Source organism: Pithys albifrons, chromosome 6 (genome assembly GCF_047495875.1).
Source record: "Pithys albifrons albifrons isolate INPA30051 chromosome 6, PitAlb_v1, whole genome shotgun sequence".
NCBI classification, from domain to species: Eukaryota; Metazoa; Chordata; class Aves; order Passeriformes; family Thamnophilidae; genus Pithys; species Pithys albifrons.
The window spans coordinates 57,666,802-57,684,462 of NC_092463.1; the positions used below are offsets into that span (position 1 = coordinate 57,666,802).

The following is a 17,661-nucleotide window of genomic DNA, read 5'->3' on the forward strand; positions in this document are numbered from 1 at the left end:
ACTACAAGGTTTCTTGGTGACAGTAATGAATTAATTTTACTTAATTTTCACCAAAAAAAAAAAGAGAATTCATGCTATCTTTTATCTCTGTTAAAAAAAATTCTGCACATCTTACTGAAGGCTTTACTTAAGTACAAGGGATAAAAGGTGCAGACACCTGTGCTCTGTGCTACGATGTACCAACCAAGTTCTTCACTTGGTGACCAAGGGTAGAAGGAGACTTCTGGGGGTGGGAGACCTAGACTGGGAGCTCAGTCTCTTTAATGAGTGTTGAATCCTTTTCATCACATTGTAAGAGGTGCTGAGTAACCTGCAAAGTTAGTCCTACTTTTAAAAGAGGATAAAGTAAAAATGGGAGGTGTCTTTCTTTCTTTTGGACTCTGAATGGAAAATCTAAAGTGCAAGAATTCACTTTCCTCCAACTAGGAGCAGAGCAGCATCAGGTTCCTGATTCATGTCCCCAAAAACCTGCTGTCTCAACAACCCTACAATTAGTGGAAGTGCTCTTTGTAGGCAGAAAGAATGTGCTGGACTCAAAAAAGCTGTGAGGAAGTGGCAGTAGGATACGGGCACGTTCCTGGGAGCGTGTTGGGTCAGGGTGTTACCAGGGCCCTGGAGAGGGGAAATGCCGCCTCTCGGGTTTAGTGAAGTGTCTGTCTGTAATTGCTCATTTCTCTGGTCAGCAGTCTTTTAACTGAATAGTTTGCTGGAAGACTGCGTGAAACTTGTGTGTACAAGACACAGTTAACTTTGCAAGCCTGGATTTTGTGACGTTATTTCAGCCTGGGTGGGAGACTGCTGCAGTTTGAGTTCGGCATGGACACGAGGGGCCAGTCTGCCATGTGTGCCATTAAAGTTTTTCTTCAAAATCTATCTGGATTCTCTCGTTTTTAATTGTTCTTCTTCAGGAGTGAGGGGAATGGGAGGGCTCTTACAGCTCTTGGGACCAGGAGAATGGACAGTTGGGAACAGGAGGCAGAAAGACAGTGATGTGCAGCACAGGGCACTCTTATCTTTGGTCTCCTGCACAAGTCACTGTCTCCTAATGGTGCCATCGAAAATCTGTTGTGCTTTGGAGTGGGAAGGATATAAAGTGAAATAATGACTCCCTGGTGCAGAAGGGTGCTGTTTGCTGCCTGCCACCGTGATCCTTGGGGAAGTGGAAAGGGCTTTTGGAACTGCTCCTGCTGCGTTCAAATCCTCTAAGTTAATGAAGAGCAATGAGAGTTAAAAGGGAGGTTTGATGCTTTACAAAAGTGCAACACAGCATAACAAGTTCTTATGTCGTTAAAGGTTGTTTATTTCAACGCAGATAAGCATCTTTTAAAGGTGTTGTTGACTTTCCTTGTTTGTCAGGGGGTGTCCCCACAGATCCCCTGGCATGTTACTATAACTGGAGTAATAAATATATTGAAAGATGTGGCTCGGCCCCCCTCAGCAGTCTCTGGCTTTTCTTTGTCCTCTCTAAATGCAGCCTGTTGGTTGCTGGGTTTCACCCTCTGCCCCTGTGGTGTCTGTGCTGTGTGAATGGAACTGGTGCTGAGATGTGAGTGTGGTTTGGTCTCTCCTGGGAGCACCAGGGCTGGGGCACCTGTGGGAAAACGGGTTATTCATGTCTATTATTCCCTTATTCAGCATCAGCATATTACAGCAAAGTGTACTTTGAGAAATAAATTTGCAAGGTAATTGAGGTATTAATACATTTGTTAGCCAAGTAGTTTTGTAAATATGATATATTTTACCCTTAATTTACTAAATCTTGACCTGGAACCTTTGGCACTTAAGTCAATATATGCACTGGAGGCAACAGAGTACCTTGAAATGAAAGGCTAAGTGTGGGTGTTCAAACTGGAACACAGGAGAGCAACTTTGCCCACTGATACCTACATTTTGGAAGTGAAGAAGTGAAAATAAAAATAAAAAACCTGCCAATTTTGTAAAAACTAAGCAAAGTACATGGGGTTTGTATATTTAAATATATTTTTGCAATGTTATATGGTGTTACAGTGTAATTAGTTGAGACAGCCAAAGTACAAATTGGAATGCTATAGTACTGTAAAGAATATATTCCTACTATTCAAAAATAGTTTCTTAAGTGATTTGTTTTTTTCTGCTTCCCTATAGATTAAAGCAAAAAATTATGACAAAGTGGAAAAGGTGAGTCCTGTTAATATATGTAATATATCTCTATAGCAAGAAAAAGTACCTTGTAATTGGGCTAAACCAGATTGAAAAAAACCCATAGCAGCCATTAAATGTGCTGTTCTAAAAAACAGATAAAAAGTATCATTCAAGTTGATTTGTTGTTGCTACCAAGCTGTAATCAGTGCATTGTGCAGGGAGATTTCTCTGCTTAATTCTCTCCAGTTCCCTTGCATAGCATGGAGAGGCTTTAGTCAAAAGAATGAGTAGTTTAACTTACTCTTTCTTATAAATCTCAATTGTAATTACAAAAGTTATTTTAATTCATACTGTATAGTTTTAAAAGTAGAAATCTAATTTCTGTATCTGGAATCCTGATCACGTCTTCTTGATGTATTGAACAGTTATTTCAGCGATGCCTTATGAAGGTTTTACACATTGATTTATGGAAATGTTACCTTTCCTATGTACGAGAAACCAAGGGGAAGCTACCTAGTTACAAGTAAGTTAACAGAGTTCCTCTGAATTATTCTGGGTTTATGGTGGACCTTTCCTTGATTTTTGACGAGGGGCTGGGGAGGAACCTGTGTGACAAATCTGTCTGGGGGTATTCTGGTAGAGTACTGGGGGTTTAACACACAATCCGCATTTAGAAAACTTTAAAGTGTCTTTAACTGGGCTTGCTGGGCAAAATTGCTGCCTTGGTCTGGAGTGATATAACAGGGTGGGACAGGATCAGGGGAGTAGCTGGTGTATCCATGACAGTCCCTGCAGATGGAATTGGTGCCTGAACCAACCTAAACGTCCCTTTTCCTCAGCCAGGACCTTTTGTTGGCCCTGCCCTCAGTGCCCTGCTCAGAGTCTCCACAGAATTCAGCCTCGGCTCCAGCTGAGGGACTGTATTGGGGCAGTAACAATAAACAGTTCAGGCATTACAGAAAGTTTTGGAATTCAGGGTGTCAAAATTGTGGGGTATGTTAATCTTCATCCCTTTTCAGTTACTACCTTTTGTTTGCTTATAATCCCATAGACTGAGTTTCAAAAAATACCAGTAACTTCCAGCATCTATAAACTCTTTCTTCCACAGCCCACCATAATTTCTTTGGGCTATAACTGGCAAGATAAGTAAATCATTAATAGAGGGGAAAAGTAGGGTTTTCTGTCTTTACAAGACTGTTTTAAACAATTTTAAAAGTATCAGTTCCCCCTCCCCAATCTTTTTATCCAACTTAACTTTCCTCTGTTTTTCCTGTTAATGTTGTCAAGGAGGTAATAAGGTTCTGAAGTATGTCTGAGTAAAGGAAACTGGGAAAAAATGGGAGAGAGAAAAACCAGTTTTAATTGAAACTTAACCAAGGAAATTCTGTGAACATTTATAATTTGAAAGAAAGTACTTTGAATTTGGGGGACTAAGAAGCCACGTGAAAGATTCTGGGCAGTTTCTACACAAGGCAGCTACTCCTAGTTGGCCTAGAGTTTTGGTGTTTCTGGGGAATTACAAAAAGGTTTGGGGAACTTTGAGGGGAAAAAAAGAAAGAAACCATGGGTGCATCTCTCAGCTAAGAAGATGTGGAGGGCAGTTGTTTTCTGTCTTTTCAACTTCACATAGTATACCTGGATTACTACTGGTGAGGTGGGCCAGGAACTGTTACTATGCTGCATTGCCACCAATAATTTTAAATAATTTTCTTAAATAAATAAATAAACAAACCCCCAGCAGAACCTAAATACATAATTTAAAGCTATCTGAATGCCAATTTTTGCTCTCAGCTGTTGAATGATATTTTTCATTCCTCGGTGTTTGGTTAGAATTTTCTGCACAAGAAAGTACTCTTTAAATAAAGAATTTTTAAAATACTAAACACTTGCTCTATGGTCTTTGTGGTTTGTTCTTTTCCTCAGAGAAAAAATGGCTCAGGCATATGATTTTGCTCTGGATAAGATTGGCATGGAAATCATGTCATACCAGGTATGTTTTTTTTAATCAAAACACATTTCTAAGTTTATGCCAAGTACAACTAAACATTGGTTTCATTATATGTAATATTTTTTCTCACATAGATCTGGGTGGATTACATCAATTTTTTGAAAGGCGTGTAAGTACCTTAAAAGAATCTTTTTAAGCTCATGGGTGCAGTGCTGATGTTCATGGCAGTGGTGACCTGTAACAGCTGACGTTGCTCTCTCTCCCCACTCTCCAGAGAAGCAGTGGGATCTTACGCAGAGAACCAGAGGATAACAGCTGTCCGTAGGGTTTACCAGCGAGGCTGTGTGAATCCAATGATAAACATAGAGCAGCTCTGGAGAGATTATAACAAATATGAAGAGGTAATCAACAATCTGTTTGTGACATTAAGAATAGGCATGTAATCAAATATGGTGCCCAAACTGCGTCCACTAGATAGTTTTGTATAAAAGAGATGACCAGCAGTATAAACACCTTTTTTCTGTGCAGTTTGTACCAAGACCTGTGGCAAAACTCTACAGGTACTTGAGTGAATTTTAATATTTATTTCAAAAGCTCTCTGTGATACCCTTGACTGTTCTATTTCCCAGATGGCCCAGTGGAACTGCTAGTGAGTTAGAAATCACTGTCATCAGTGATGGGAGCTGGAGCAGTTCAGATGGCAGTGAGGGCTGGTGTCCCCCAGGAGGCACTCCCCTCCTGTCACTTGGAGCTGAGCAGGGTGAAATGGCATTCAGCTGTGATGGTTTGGACTTCCTTCACAGCATGAAGTTAAATGGTCTTAAGTAGTTATAAAATGCTCCTCACCATCCTTCACCTGAAGCCATTGCAGCTTCAGTTCAGGTGAGTTTGTTACCACGCCGTCTTCAGCAAGGGTGACCTCAGCCCACTGGCCTTGCAGGCTGATTTGTAGCTGCACCTCTACAGTGTATGTGTAACACATTTGCTAACAGCTGGTTTACAGCCCCAGTCAGCAGCCCTGAGAATGCACACCTGAGTGTGGCTGCCCTGCTCAACACTGCCAGGCAGGGATGCTCACCCACCACTCTGCCTCGTCCTGCTGATTGTGCCCAGGCTGGCAGGTGCCAGTGTGCTGTGGGTCAGCTGTGCTCTCAGCAGGGAACAGGGGCCAGTTTGTCTTTCCTTCTTGCTAGTCAATCAAGTTGTGATCTTGATAACCTCTCATGTTAATAAGGCCACTGTGCTTAAACAGTGGGAGTACCTCTGGGTGGGAGTACCTCTGGGTGGGAGAGCTGGGTGGGAGAGCTGCTGGGTGGGAGTACTGCTGGGGGGGAAGAGTGTCTGAGTGGGATAGCTTCTTGGGTGGGAGTGCTTCTGGGTGGGAGTACCTCGGGGGGGGAGAGCCTCTGGGTGGGAAAAATGTATGTGGGAGTACCTCTGGGTGGGAGTACGTCTGGGTGGGAGAGCTTTTGGGTGAGAGAAATGTGGGTGGGTGAGCTGGGTGGGAGAGCCTCTGGGTGGGAATGCTTTTGGGTGGGAGTACCGCTGGGGGGGGAGAGCCTCTGGGTGGGAGTACCTCTGGGTGGGAAAAATGTATGTGGGAGTGCTTCTGGGTGGGAGTATGTCTGGGTGGGAGAGCTTCTGAGTGGAAGTGCCTCTGGGTGGGAGTACATCTAGGTGGGAATACCTCTGAGTGGGAGTGCTTCTGTGTGGGAGAAATGTGAGTGGGAGAGCGTCTGGGTGGGAGAACTCCAGGCATCCAAAGCCACGAGTGTGTACCATAACAGCTCTTGTCCCATTGGTGTTCAGGAACACCAAAGACAGCCTGCTGCCACTAGGGAAGTTATCCAGTGACGTGCCTTCTCCTGCTTAGGAAAATCCCCAGTACAACTTCCCTGTAAACCTCATCTTCCCCTCCCACACAGCATAGGGAGGCTGTCACTGTTAATTCCCACTGCTTTCATTAATATATAGGGAGGCTGTCAAAACAATAGTTCAAACCTGCCCAGTTTCCAGTTGAGGAGTCTTTGGCTGACACCTGTAACTCAGACCTGTCCCTCAGGCAGTTCAGAGCTGCTGGAGGCTGAGGGGCAGTGCTGTGCTCAGATACAGGTTTCTGCATGTCCTGCTCTGGCTGGACTGGCCTCAATGGAAAGGGCTGCTGCTTACAGGGGCCCTGACACAGGGAAATGCTCCTTATCAGAAGAGCTCTCTGAGGGGGAGGAGATTCCCCACATCAGTAGCTGAACAACACAGAGATCATGTGCAGGTCTCTGTGTAAAAGATTGTTGCCTGTTTGCTGTAATTCAGTTATTCTCAAGCTTCCCTTCAGCTCAGCTGTAACCACCACCAAGTAGCAATGTCAGGCTGTCCATCACCAGTATCTTTAATTAACTAAATAGTCAAAAGTGGCAACACCCCTAGTGAGCCCTCTGTCCAGTGACAAAGGAAGTCTTTGGCTCAAAAAGCCACACAGCTGAGCTGGGAGTGCATTCCCAGAGGATGCTGCTGCATCCTCAGCCTGGTTCTGGGTTAACTGAGGCGTGGCTGGTTCTTTGTGCTGTTCCTGACAGCACCCTGTGTGAGCCCAGGCAGTGCCTTTGCTTCTATACTGAGGCAGTTCCCAGCCTGCGTACCTGTTTGGAATAGGACTGAAAGCTGTGCCCACCTTCCTCAAATCTGAGTCTTGGCAAGCCACACCAGCAAAACCCAGCCGGACACAGGCATCAGCAAAAGAATGGCTGCTTATCCTGCTGTGAGAGCAGTTCTTTGAGGTTTTGTTCCTGCCCAGGACCCTGTGCCCAGAGCCTGGCTGCCCCTGACCCCTCTGCTCTTGCTTAGCAGCACAGCAGAGCCCTCTGCACGTGTGTGCAGCCCTGGAGGGGTGTCACTCTCTGCGGTGACATGTCTCACGTCCCTCTCAGCTGGCAGAGGCACGCGTGCAGCAGGGAGTGTGTTGAATAGAACCTCTTTTGAAAACTGTCACTTACTTCAGGAACAGAGGAGAAGGCAGAGCTGTGAGCCTGGAGGTCAATCTCTGTTCTTGTACAAGAAAACAGAGTTGTTCCTGTGCTGTCTCAGCCTTCACTGAGTGAGCAGCAAGGCTGGGAGCTGTGACTAACTATGTGCTGACCATCATTTAAAAGCAGAGTTGTAAATCACAGGTATATTCCTTCACTTTTGCCCCCAGCAGTTTAAGTAAAGTTCATTTTATTTTTGAAAGTGATTAAAAATATGAAGAGGTGCTTCAGGTCAATTCATTTTTAGTAGTGAGTTTATCCTCTGATGTAAGTTCTTGCTCACACATTTATTAGGAGAAATGCAATACCTTTTGAGATTGGGATTTTAAAATAACTTTGTCCTTATTCACTTTTGCATCCCCTTTCAAGCTCTTTCCTGTATGCAATAAGATTCAATATTTCCAAAGTGAAATTGCACATTCTCAATTCTTTTTTTTACCCTTCTGCAGGGCATCAACATTCACTTAGCTAAGAAGATGATTGAAGACAGGAGTAGAGATTATATGAATGCACGTCGTGTAGCAAAGGTACAACCTTCTATTGACTTTTCTTAGTTCTATTTAATTCTAAAAATTAGCATTAGACTTTGTTATTATTTCAAATAACTTTGTGTCAGACTAATAAGGTTGGTAGGATAAAATATTTGTATCTGTTTTAGAAAGCTTAAGATAAAATAAGCATTTAATGTGTTTAAATCCAGTCTTCAAAACATTGTTTGTTTTAGGAATATGAGACAGTGATGAAAGGCCTGGACCGCAACGCTCCCTCTGTGCCCCCACAAAACACCCCCCAGGAGGCTCAGCAGGTGGACATGTGGAAGAAATACATCCAGTGGGAAAAGAGCAATCCCCTGCGGACAGAAGATCAAACGCTCATAACAAAAAGAGGTAATTAGATATTGTGCTAGGACATGTAGAATTGTGGTTTGGGGCTCCATTAATGACCTCCAGCACAAGTGATGCTGTGATTTGTCTCAGGAATTGTGCTGGAGCAGAAATGAATCAAGTTTCCTGAGTTATCCATGCTTTCTCTAAAAGAGAAACCAGATTTTGCTCAAGCCAAGCCGAAAGTAATACATGGATTTTGGGGGACAGTGCCACTGAACTTTCACTGGAGGTCAGGAAGCAGTGGATCACAGCCTAATTTTTATGACTGATACTGAATGACTTGTTGGTTATGATTAATAAAGTTTCTGGCAATATAAAAGAACTGCAGTTGTGATTGCTGTTGCCCATTAGTGTTAACACTGTCTGATTTATTTGATGATTTTTGTACTTCGTTGAGCACAACAGTACCGTTTCTGCAGTGACTTACAAGGAGTGTTTCCTACATTTCTTGCCCACAGTGATGTTTGCCTATGAGCAGTGTCTTCTGGTGCTGGGACATCACCCAGACATCTGGTATGAGGCAGCACAGTACCTCGAGCAGTCCAGCAAGCTGCTGGCTGAGAAAGGGGTAAGCAGGTTGTCACTGGGTTTCTCTTATTTCATGGCTTTGACATGTGTCCTGTTATTTTTTTTTGTCAAACACTTAAGAACCAAAGTGAGGGGTGTGGAAAGTATTTCATAGAATCGATTGGGTTGGAAAAGACCTCCGAGATCATCAAGTCCAATCCTTGGTCCAACTCCAGTCCCTTTACCAGATCATGGCACTCAGTGCCACGGCCAATCTCAGTTTAAAAACCTCCAGGGAAGGTGAATCCACCAGCTCTCTGGGCAGGCCATTTAGCACCATAAGTTGTGTCACATTCAGAGCTTTAGAATTGGGCCCATTTTAAGAAATTAAAATACGTTTATTTGAGGTAAGAATTATGAAAAACTATTGCAGTCTTGCTGAGGTGGGTTTGGGGGAGTTTTAGGTTTCAGTTGGAGGCTTGGGGGAGATTTTTGGCCTGATTTTGTGATTTCTTAAATACTGGGGAAATGATTCTCTCTTTATTGGAGGACTGCATGGAATTTCACTGGGACTTGTCACACACAGAAGATATTCCCTAAATCGACCTTTGTTTTTCCATATGCTGAACAATTATATTACTATACTTATTTTATAACAGGACATGAACAATGCTAAACTTTTCAGTGATGAGGCTGCTAATATTTACGAAAGAGCGATCAGCACTTTATTGAAGAAGAATATGCTGCTTTATTTTGCTTATGCAGATTATGAAGAGGTGAGCAAAAATACTGATGTACTAACATTAAAATCCAAAGACATCTCCCATCAGTAATGTCATTTGTTTGAAACATAGTGAATACTGGGAGTTCTGTAGAATTAATTTACTGATTATTCTAGCCTTCAGTGTTTCTGAGATGAAGCTGACAAAATGGAGAGGAAAATCCCATCATATGAGTTACAAAAGTTTTGAAAATCTACTGTCTTTCCACTTTAATATTGACTATAATTTTCAAATTATCATAAGGGTGAAATGCTTATAACTTTACATTTATTGGAGCATCAGCTTCTTCACTTTTAAAATGGGCGTAAAGAGCACCTTTCCCATCTAAGCCTTGGGGGGTTAATGTTTGTGTTGGCATGGCTGTGATGGAGGCACCTGTGCTGCAGCTTTCTGGAGAAATTCCTCTAGCCAGGCCACCACCTCTGCAATGAGCAGTGCCCCAGCACGGGTGGGTTTGCACATGAACCACCAGCAGTAAAGGCTGTTTCCCATGGAGCAGATGAGGACTGTGGAGTCCTCTGTGGGATATAGTTTGCCACTTATTGTAACATGGAAGTCTTTGCTGAAAGATCATGAGGACAACAGGGGGGAAAAAAGCTTTTACTGTTAAAAAAACCTTCCTTGGCTTTCTGGGCAGCCTCTTGTAAGCTGAATGTCTTGTTTCTTTAAGGCTGCAAATACAATTTGGAGGGCTGGAGCTGGCAGGGAACTGACTGGATTATTTGAAATGTGTAGGTTGGAGAGTGAAGGTGGTTTTCCTACCTGGCTGCACATTACTGTTAGACAGACATAAAGGAAATAGTCTTATCCTGAACACCTACAATGACAGTTCTGCAGCAGCATTACTACATTAGAAAAAGACTCCAGAGAGTCTTGAAAAGCATGTACATAAGCACTACTGGGAAATTATTGTGGGAAGTAAAAAAATAACTGCACAGGACAGAAAATGTATGTGAGTAAAGGAACTGACATACACAGTGTTCAGCTGGGGAGAAATGGAAACAAAAATTCTAGTTTTTTCTTCAGCTTGAGTGTTGCATTCTCAGAGGTGATGTGGAATGGTGATACCAAGCACTCTGTATTTCCTTTTACTTAGAGTCGAATGAAGTATGAGAAAGTACACAGCATATATAACCGACTCCTGGCTATCGAAGACATTGATCCCACTCTGGTAAGATGATGCCTAGTACGGGGGTTTCCCACATTTATATGGAGAGTCACTCAAACACATGCAAAGAGTGGGGAAGTGCTTACAGGAGTGCCTTGGGGCACAAGGATGATGGAGCAGGCAGAGTAATAAGAGGATGGAATTAGATTAAAATTTTGGGAAGATTGATAAGTACAGTCTTTAATCCACTTAAATACACTTAAGTCATATGCACTCTCCTCCTCTGTCTCTTCTGGACAGTCTCTTAAAACAGATGATGAAGATATGAAAGATTTCATAACACAGCTCTTAAGAATTGGTGTATGTTTTGTTGGCCTAACTAAAATTTCCCTTTGCCTGCCCTTAACTGATTAGACCATGTTGCTTTTGTCCATTGTTCTCCCTACACAGAAAGACACCATCCTGTGTACTTGTATTTTGCATATAAATCTGTAATGCTCTGTATAGGTATCAAAGAGTACTGCTGTACATCTGCTGAGTTATAAACATTGTCCCTAGTGCCAGCTGTGGTAGTGCTGAGCAAGTGGTGTGAGAAGTAACCTGCTCTCAAGAAGCAGTTTAGTTTATAAATAGACACATCAAAACATGAGAAGGAAAAAGAAGGTGTGACGTCTAAAATGAAACAGCAGGTCAGTGTCAGAGGAAAGGTGCCGTTTACTGACACTGTCCATTTGTGTTAAAGACAGATCATAATGCTTCCCAAATTCACATTTTATGAGAAACCATGTCCCAGTTCCTCCTGCTTGAGGAATGCTGTTCTTTGTGACCTAATTCATAGTGAAGGGAAGTTAAATCCCAGAGAAATGCAAACCACAAATTAGCCACTGAATTAGGTAGCACATTGATTATTTCCTTGATCAGATATGAATATTTGCAGACAGGGTGATTTTTATCTTGGATTGTATAATATACAGTAAAATGCTTTATCAGGTCTTTTGGCTGCTCTTTATCCTTATGGATGTCTTGTCTTCATTGGAAAGTTACCATTTTTGCAGTAAGCCTTGAGTTCTCTGAAGGCAACAGCTTATGTAAATTACATTCATTTCCTTACCTCCCCTTCCTTGAAAAGTCTGTGTATTAACTATTGTCTTTTCAGGGCATCAGTCTTAGGTATATTCAATTTCTTTTTTAAAAAGGTTTGCCTTGTTATTTATAGCAAAACAACACAGAGGCTCAACACAGTCTTGTTTCTATTATGACTTACTTGCTGCATTTTGCAAGTGAAGATACACACGGATTTTAATTTATTTCAGATACAGTAAAAAAGCCTGATGATATCCCAGTACTTTTGTTAGCACTGATGCTCTATCAACATTAATATGCACCTTAGGTTTATATCCAATATATGAAATTTGCAAGGCGAGCAGAAGGCATAAAGTCTGGACGAACAATATTTAAGAAGGCGAGAGAGGATGCCCGGACCCGCCACCATGTCTATGTTACTGCAGCTCTGATGGAGTATTATTGTAGTAAGGTAATCACAGGTGCTCAGTCTGACCTTACACAAGTGTCAGCAGGGTGAGGGGTAGCTCACTGAAGCTAATAACCTTTTGTTCTTTTTATTTTAATGTTTGCAGGATAAGTCTGTGGCCTTTAAGATTTTTGAGCTAGGGCTGAAAAAATATGGGGACATTCCAGAATATGTACTGGCTTATATCGACTACCTTTCTCACCTTAATGGTAAGCTTTAAGCTTTGAGAGGTCTAATGGAGCATTAATCTGCCTTCTATGCGACTTCAGACCAAATTCTTTGTGTTTTAATTCTTGTTGAAGAGCAATGAAACCTCTTCATGAAACTTGGCAGTTAATTTGAAAACAAAACTTGGTCTTTTGTCCTTAGTGAAGTTCCAGAAATACAGTGACATTAGATCTTGATTCTACTGAAGGGAGGAGAGTGAGTTTTCCAAGGTGTAACTCACTGGCATTGCAGGAGTTTTGCAGCATCTGTTGTGAACAGTGGGAAGTACACTGAGAAATCTAAATCCTGAGGAAAAAGATCTATAGGAGTTTAAAACCAGCATGAGAGGAGTGAGGGATTAGCTGGTCCTGACTAGAATTCATTTAAACTCTTTCTCCCTAGCTAGATGAGATGAGCAAGATATAAAACCAATCCTGTGCATATCAGTCCTTCTTGGAAGTTTCCAGGGAAAGAGCAGGGCATGGGCAAGGCACTGGGACACAGCAGGCTGGGAGCTGCAGGCAGGAGGTGGTGGTGGAGGGTCTCTCTGTGTGGGACTTCCTGAGGCAGGAGTGAATATCCCTCTTAGAAGAATCCCAGACTGCTGTAGGGAGCAGGGCCTGACAGAGACCTTTGTGTGGAACTGTCCTGGTCCATGTTTCATGGGCAATTAAAGACAAGGGAGAAGAGCAGTTCATCCTGGGCTCTTCCTCTGCCCAGTCCTGTCTGGTACCCATTAGATTTTCAGATCTTTTTCAGGTATTTCTTCGAGTAGTCCATGCTCTGGTTTAGTATTTGAGGCATAACAGCCCAGAGGTGTAACACAGGATGTGTGTAAGGCAGTTCTGTGAGCACACCAGTCTCCTGCCAGACCACAGCACCCTGGTTTGTCAGGCTCTGAAGGTTTGAACAGATTTGGAGGGGGTTTTCTCCTGTGAGCTGTAAACAGATTTTTTTTTCCAAGTTAAAGTACATTTAATTTTGCAGTAAATTATTGTGGGTCTACAGGAGTATTTGCCTTTCTATAGGTTGCCATCAGAAAAAAATTTCCTAAAACTGTCAGTTTAAAGAACAAAAGCACCAACCACTCCATTCCCCCAGCTGAAAATGTACAATGATTGCTTGTTGGTAGCCAGGTCTGGTAGTTCTGGGAGGACTTCTGAGGAATATAGAAGTATATTAATATTGCCCTAATTTAAAAGGGAAGCAATGAATTGAAAGGTCAAATTTAAATTTACCAAGATATGCTATTCTGGTAATTAAAGAAAATTGAAAAAAACCCAATCCAGAACTCCTGAAGAGATGCCAAGCAATAGCTGTGCTGTTATAGAAGAACCTGTATTAGGATCAGTTTGTTGCTATCAACAAAAATAAACTTCCAAATACCAATTTCCCAGTGGAATTTAACACTAGTAAAGTGTTATGTGGGCACTCAGGTCTCTTTTTATACTTACTGAAATCCAAGTATCAGAGTGTCAGCCTTGTGTTTAATTCAACATACACATTTCTTTGAATGGACATGATTTTTAATTGTCTTTAATGTGTTTTACTAAGTGTCATTTTTCTTTTTTCCTTCTATTTTTAAAGAGGACAACAATACAAGAGTTTTGTTTGAACGTGTCTTAACTTCAGGGAGCCTTCCACCTGAGAAGTCTGGGTACGTCTGCAGAAGCAGTTTCACTACACTAAAAAACATACATAACCCCTTTCAACCACAGATACCCCCAAAAAATTAGAAACATGAACAGCGGGACAAAATTAGGTACAGATGGTCCCTCCCCTCTTCATGCTGCCTAAAATAGCAACAGCTGTGACAGATCTGTGAAAGCCCCTATCCCACTTGCAGTGAAATTCATTTATTAATTGACTTTAAAACCTCACTGATGCAGGATTGTTGAGGATAAAGTCCAAAGTCCTCCTGTGCAGTAAAGGTTCAGTGGTTTGAGCAGGTGGGTTCAATGAGCAGTAAGAATTTAATAGTTTGAGCAGAGGAGGTGAGTCAGGAATTTGTTGAGGGTACTGAACACCTTCCAGCTAACTGAACATAAAATAGGGAAAGAACCAGCAAAAGACTTGGATTAACCACTCACCGACACATTTTCATTGCTACTTTTTAAGTTCTTTTCTCAAAAAAAAAAAGTTTACCAAGTCCTTGCAGTCTGAGTGTTCACCATTATTATTCTGGTAGACATAACATCAAAACTAAGGAATCAAACATGGCACTGCTGTGCACATTCGTCCTGCACTTCAATTCTGATCTTTTTGTGAAAAATACTTTTATGTCCATTTTAAAAGTGAGAAAACCCAAGAATTTAAAAGTGGAATCTTTTTCAAAGGTGAATTCCAAAGCTAAAATGAAAGTTGAATCAAGTCCAGAAATCTGGTCGGATATTGCTTAAGTTATATATGAGATTTTCCACAGAGAGATCTGCAGTAATTTGGTATATTTTGAGCTGTGTAATACTCTGAAGTACTGCCTGTTGTGTCATAGGGTACTGCTCTTGCCAGCTAGAATATGTTCATCTGTGCAGATGAACTAGATCATAATCTATGTGAAAAGGTCCTTGACATATGTTTGTCTGTCTTACACTGAGAAAAGCTTACGTCAAATGCCAAGTTCTTGACACCAGTAATCCTTTCCTTTCCATAACAAAGTCCTTTGCAGTCCACTAGGGTGAAAGGTTTTACAGAAATATATAAAGGCACTGGGAAGGCAATACATGAGTTAGATGCATCTAAAGTAAATAACAGAAATGGCTGTGTGCTCCCAGGTTGCGTCCTTTGAGTCTTTCCTTGGTGATCTTAGTTGGGTTGTGATCAGTAATTCTTTCTCCTTCAGTAACTGTCACTGTAACTCTTCTTTCACAGGGAAATCTGGGCTCGGTTTTTAGCTTTTGAAAGTAACATTGGGGATTTAGCCAGTATACTGAAGGTTGAGAAACGGAGGTTTACAGCCTTCAAGGAGGAGTATGAGGGCAAGGAAACAGCTCTGCTGGTGGACAGGTACAAGTTCATGGATTTGTACCCTTGCTCTGCCAGTGAACTGAAGGCCCTTGGTTATAAGGTAAGTGGCTAAGAACCCTTGAACTGACCATCGTTCTTTTCAGTCCTAGAAAACTTGAGCAAGTCCTTCTTTAGGACTTGCCTTCCACCTTTTGCCCGATGGAACAGCAGGTAAAACAGGCCTCCTCCTCCTCCTCGTCTCGTTGGGCAGCAAAGTGCCAGGCTTTGCTCTGTGGGCCAAGGGCAGAAAGGAGCAAAGAGCACAACTGACAGCTGCAGTCTCATGTATTGGTATTTACCTTTAATTTTCCCATGGAGAGGTCAGGGTGTTAATGCCAGCGCCACTCACCTACAGGCTTAAACCTGAGCTCCTTCAAAACCAAAACCCTTCTCACGTTTGTTGAATTGGGTCATCTGTATGAAACATCATCACTGGCTGTCCTTCCGCTCCAGGGTGGCAACAGTGCACCCACATCACTGAGAACTGCATCAAACCAAACATGCTGCAGCCCCAGTGTTTGAGGAAACTGTCCATAGAGATCAGGCGTTTCTAATGGCTAAAGTGCTTTGCTGCTGCCATTTGGAATTTCAGGTCTGGGCCAGACTCCTTTGTCGGGTGGTTTCCAGTTGTGTTTCTAACCACATGTATTTTAACTACTATTTCAGGCACACCACTTTGGAAAACCATTAGAACAGAACAAAATGTTGGTTTATATTTTTTTAAGCATGAAGTAAATAGGCTGCCAGAGAAACAGAAACAGCCGATTGCCATTTGCATGGACAGGAAAAGGGCCTTCAGTTAATGTCTCTAAAACAGGGCCTCAGCTTCCAGTTACTTCTTACACAAAAGAGTAATTTATGAAAAATACAGATGACATCAAAGTTAGCAAAGCAGCTGAATTGTTGGTCATCACAGATCTGTAAAATAACATGATAGGTGGAAATCAGAGTCACACTGAGCCACTGAACCCTTTTCTGTGAATGCAGTGGGGACAAAGTTATTCCGAAGTTAAAGGTGTGGGTACAACAGAGTAGCTCTTGCTAAGTGCAGGGTGGTGTGTACCTAAGATGGTTCAGCCCTTGGGCTGATTCGTGTTTTTAACATGCCAAAACGTAATCCTGTTTGAAGTGATGCTTTGCATGCCTGCTGACTGCCTTATGCGTTCTTTCTTTTCCAAGTAAAGCAATCTAGGGAATGAAATGAGGGAGAAATTAGAGTTGTGAAGGCCTAATGGTCCGCACCTGTTCACCTAAATCTTTTTAACCTAAAAACGGAGCCACTCAAAAATTACAAACATGGTCCCTCATTCAGTAACAGAAACAAGTGTTTCCACTCCCAGCTGGGACACGCTAGGACTAAAATGTTTGATGAAAACATGCAAGTTTTGCCCAGATGGTCTTGTAAGAGGACATCTGAAATTATAATGATGACAAAGTGAGAATAAGCGCCTGGTCTCCAGTGGTGTTTTGTTCTGTAATTTAAACAAGCCCTGTGGGCCTGCCAAGTTCAGTGCTCTCTGCTTGCCTTTTGCAGGATGTCTCCCGTGCCAAGCTAGCAGCAATAATTCCAGACCCTGTGGTTGCACCTTCCATCGTGCCTGTTCTCAAAGATGAAGTGGACAGAAAACCCGAATATCCAAAACCAGACACTCAACAAATGATTCCATTTCAGCCAAGACACTTAGCACGTAAGTCAGAGCTGGTCAGAGGGGTTGTGTTTCACCTGGCAGCGAGTTGGGAACCTGTGTGTTGAGTCAGCCTAATCACAGACTTTCCTCCTCTTCAGTCAGCCAAATGTGGACTTGGGTTTTAGGCTGTTACTTCATTGAGTTGCTGAGGTGTATATCCTTTACTTGGTATTAAGGTCACATGGAAATAACTACAAGTAGTTTGGGTTAGATAGTAATAACCTGTTACACACACTGGTCATAGACTAGATCATCTGCTAAACAATCTGTAATTAGTAGAGGCAAAAGTGACAGGGTAGTAATTACTGGCATCGAATAATAATGCTGCAAAAACAATTCCGGTCCAGCTGACTTGCACTGGGTTCATACAGTTTTTCTTCCCACAGCTCCAGGTTTACATCCTGTCCCGGGTGGTGTTTTTCCAGTTCCACCAGCAGCTGTAGTTCTCATGAAGCTCCTGCCACCTCCTATTTGTTTTCAGGTTTGTTTTAATGCATTCTGAAAATTTCAGAAAGCTGTGGAAGAGATTCTGTTGTGACAGATCCACAGTATGTATCACTCTACTCAAAATAACCTTCTAAACTATTTTTTTTTTATAACAAATCAGGGTCCTTTTGTTCAAGTGGATGAGCTCATGGAGATATTTAGAAGATGCAAACTGCCAGACAGTAAGTTACTTGTCCTCTCTTGAGGCTGTGACAGTGCATGACTTGGTTTTACATGTGGATATTGCTGTCTAAAATGCAGACCTCATTTACACATTTGCAGTTTGTGTTTACGAGCAAAAGGGATTGGCTACGTTTGTAGGCTGGAATCTACACAGAGGTGTTGGTACATTTACCTGAGGGGAGATAACAAA

The 17,661-nt window shown here is 42.2% G+C and overlaps 1 protein-coding gene across 1 annotated transcript in view; it reads left to right on the forward strand.

The window, feature by feature from the left end:
• The window catches only part of CSTF3 (cleavage stimulation factor subunit 3), a 49,475-nt gene that overhangs the window by 30,473 nt on the left and 1,341 nt on the right, over positions 1–17,661 (forward strand). The window contains exons 4-20 of the mRNA XM_071559044.1: positions 2,125–2,157; positions 2,547–2,644; positions 4,045–4,111; positions 4,204–4,238; positions 4,344–4,470; positions 7,539–7,616; positions 7,814–7,976; positions 8,435–8,544; positions 9,143–9,259; positions 10,362–10,436; positions 11,764–11,907; positions 12,011–12,113; positions 13,699–13,768; positions 14,980–15,175; positions 16,649–16,802; positions 17,189–17,283; positions 17,410–17,470. Of these exons, the coding sequence (XP_071415145.1) occupies positions 2,125–2,157; positions 2,547–2,644; positions 4,045–4,111; positions 4,204–4,238; positions 4,344–4,470; positions 7,539–7,616; positions 7,814–7,976; positions 8,435–8,544; positions 9,143–9,259; positions 10,362–10,436; positions 11,764–11,907; positions 12,011–12,113; positions 13,699–13,768; positions 14,980–15,175; positions 16,649–16,802; positions 17,189–17,283; positions 17,410–17,470 (1,726 nt within the window). The remainder of the gene's footprint in view (positions 1–2,124; positions 2,158–2,546; positions 2,645–4,044; positions 4,112–4,203; positions 4,239–4,343; positions 4,471–7,538; positions 7,617–7,813; positions 7,977–8,434; positions 8,545–9,142; positions 9,260–10,361; positions 10,437–11,763; positions 11,908–12,010; positions 12,114–13,698; positions 13,769–14,979; positions 15,176–16,648; positions 16,803–17,188; positions 17,284–17,409; positions 17,471–17,661) is intronic.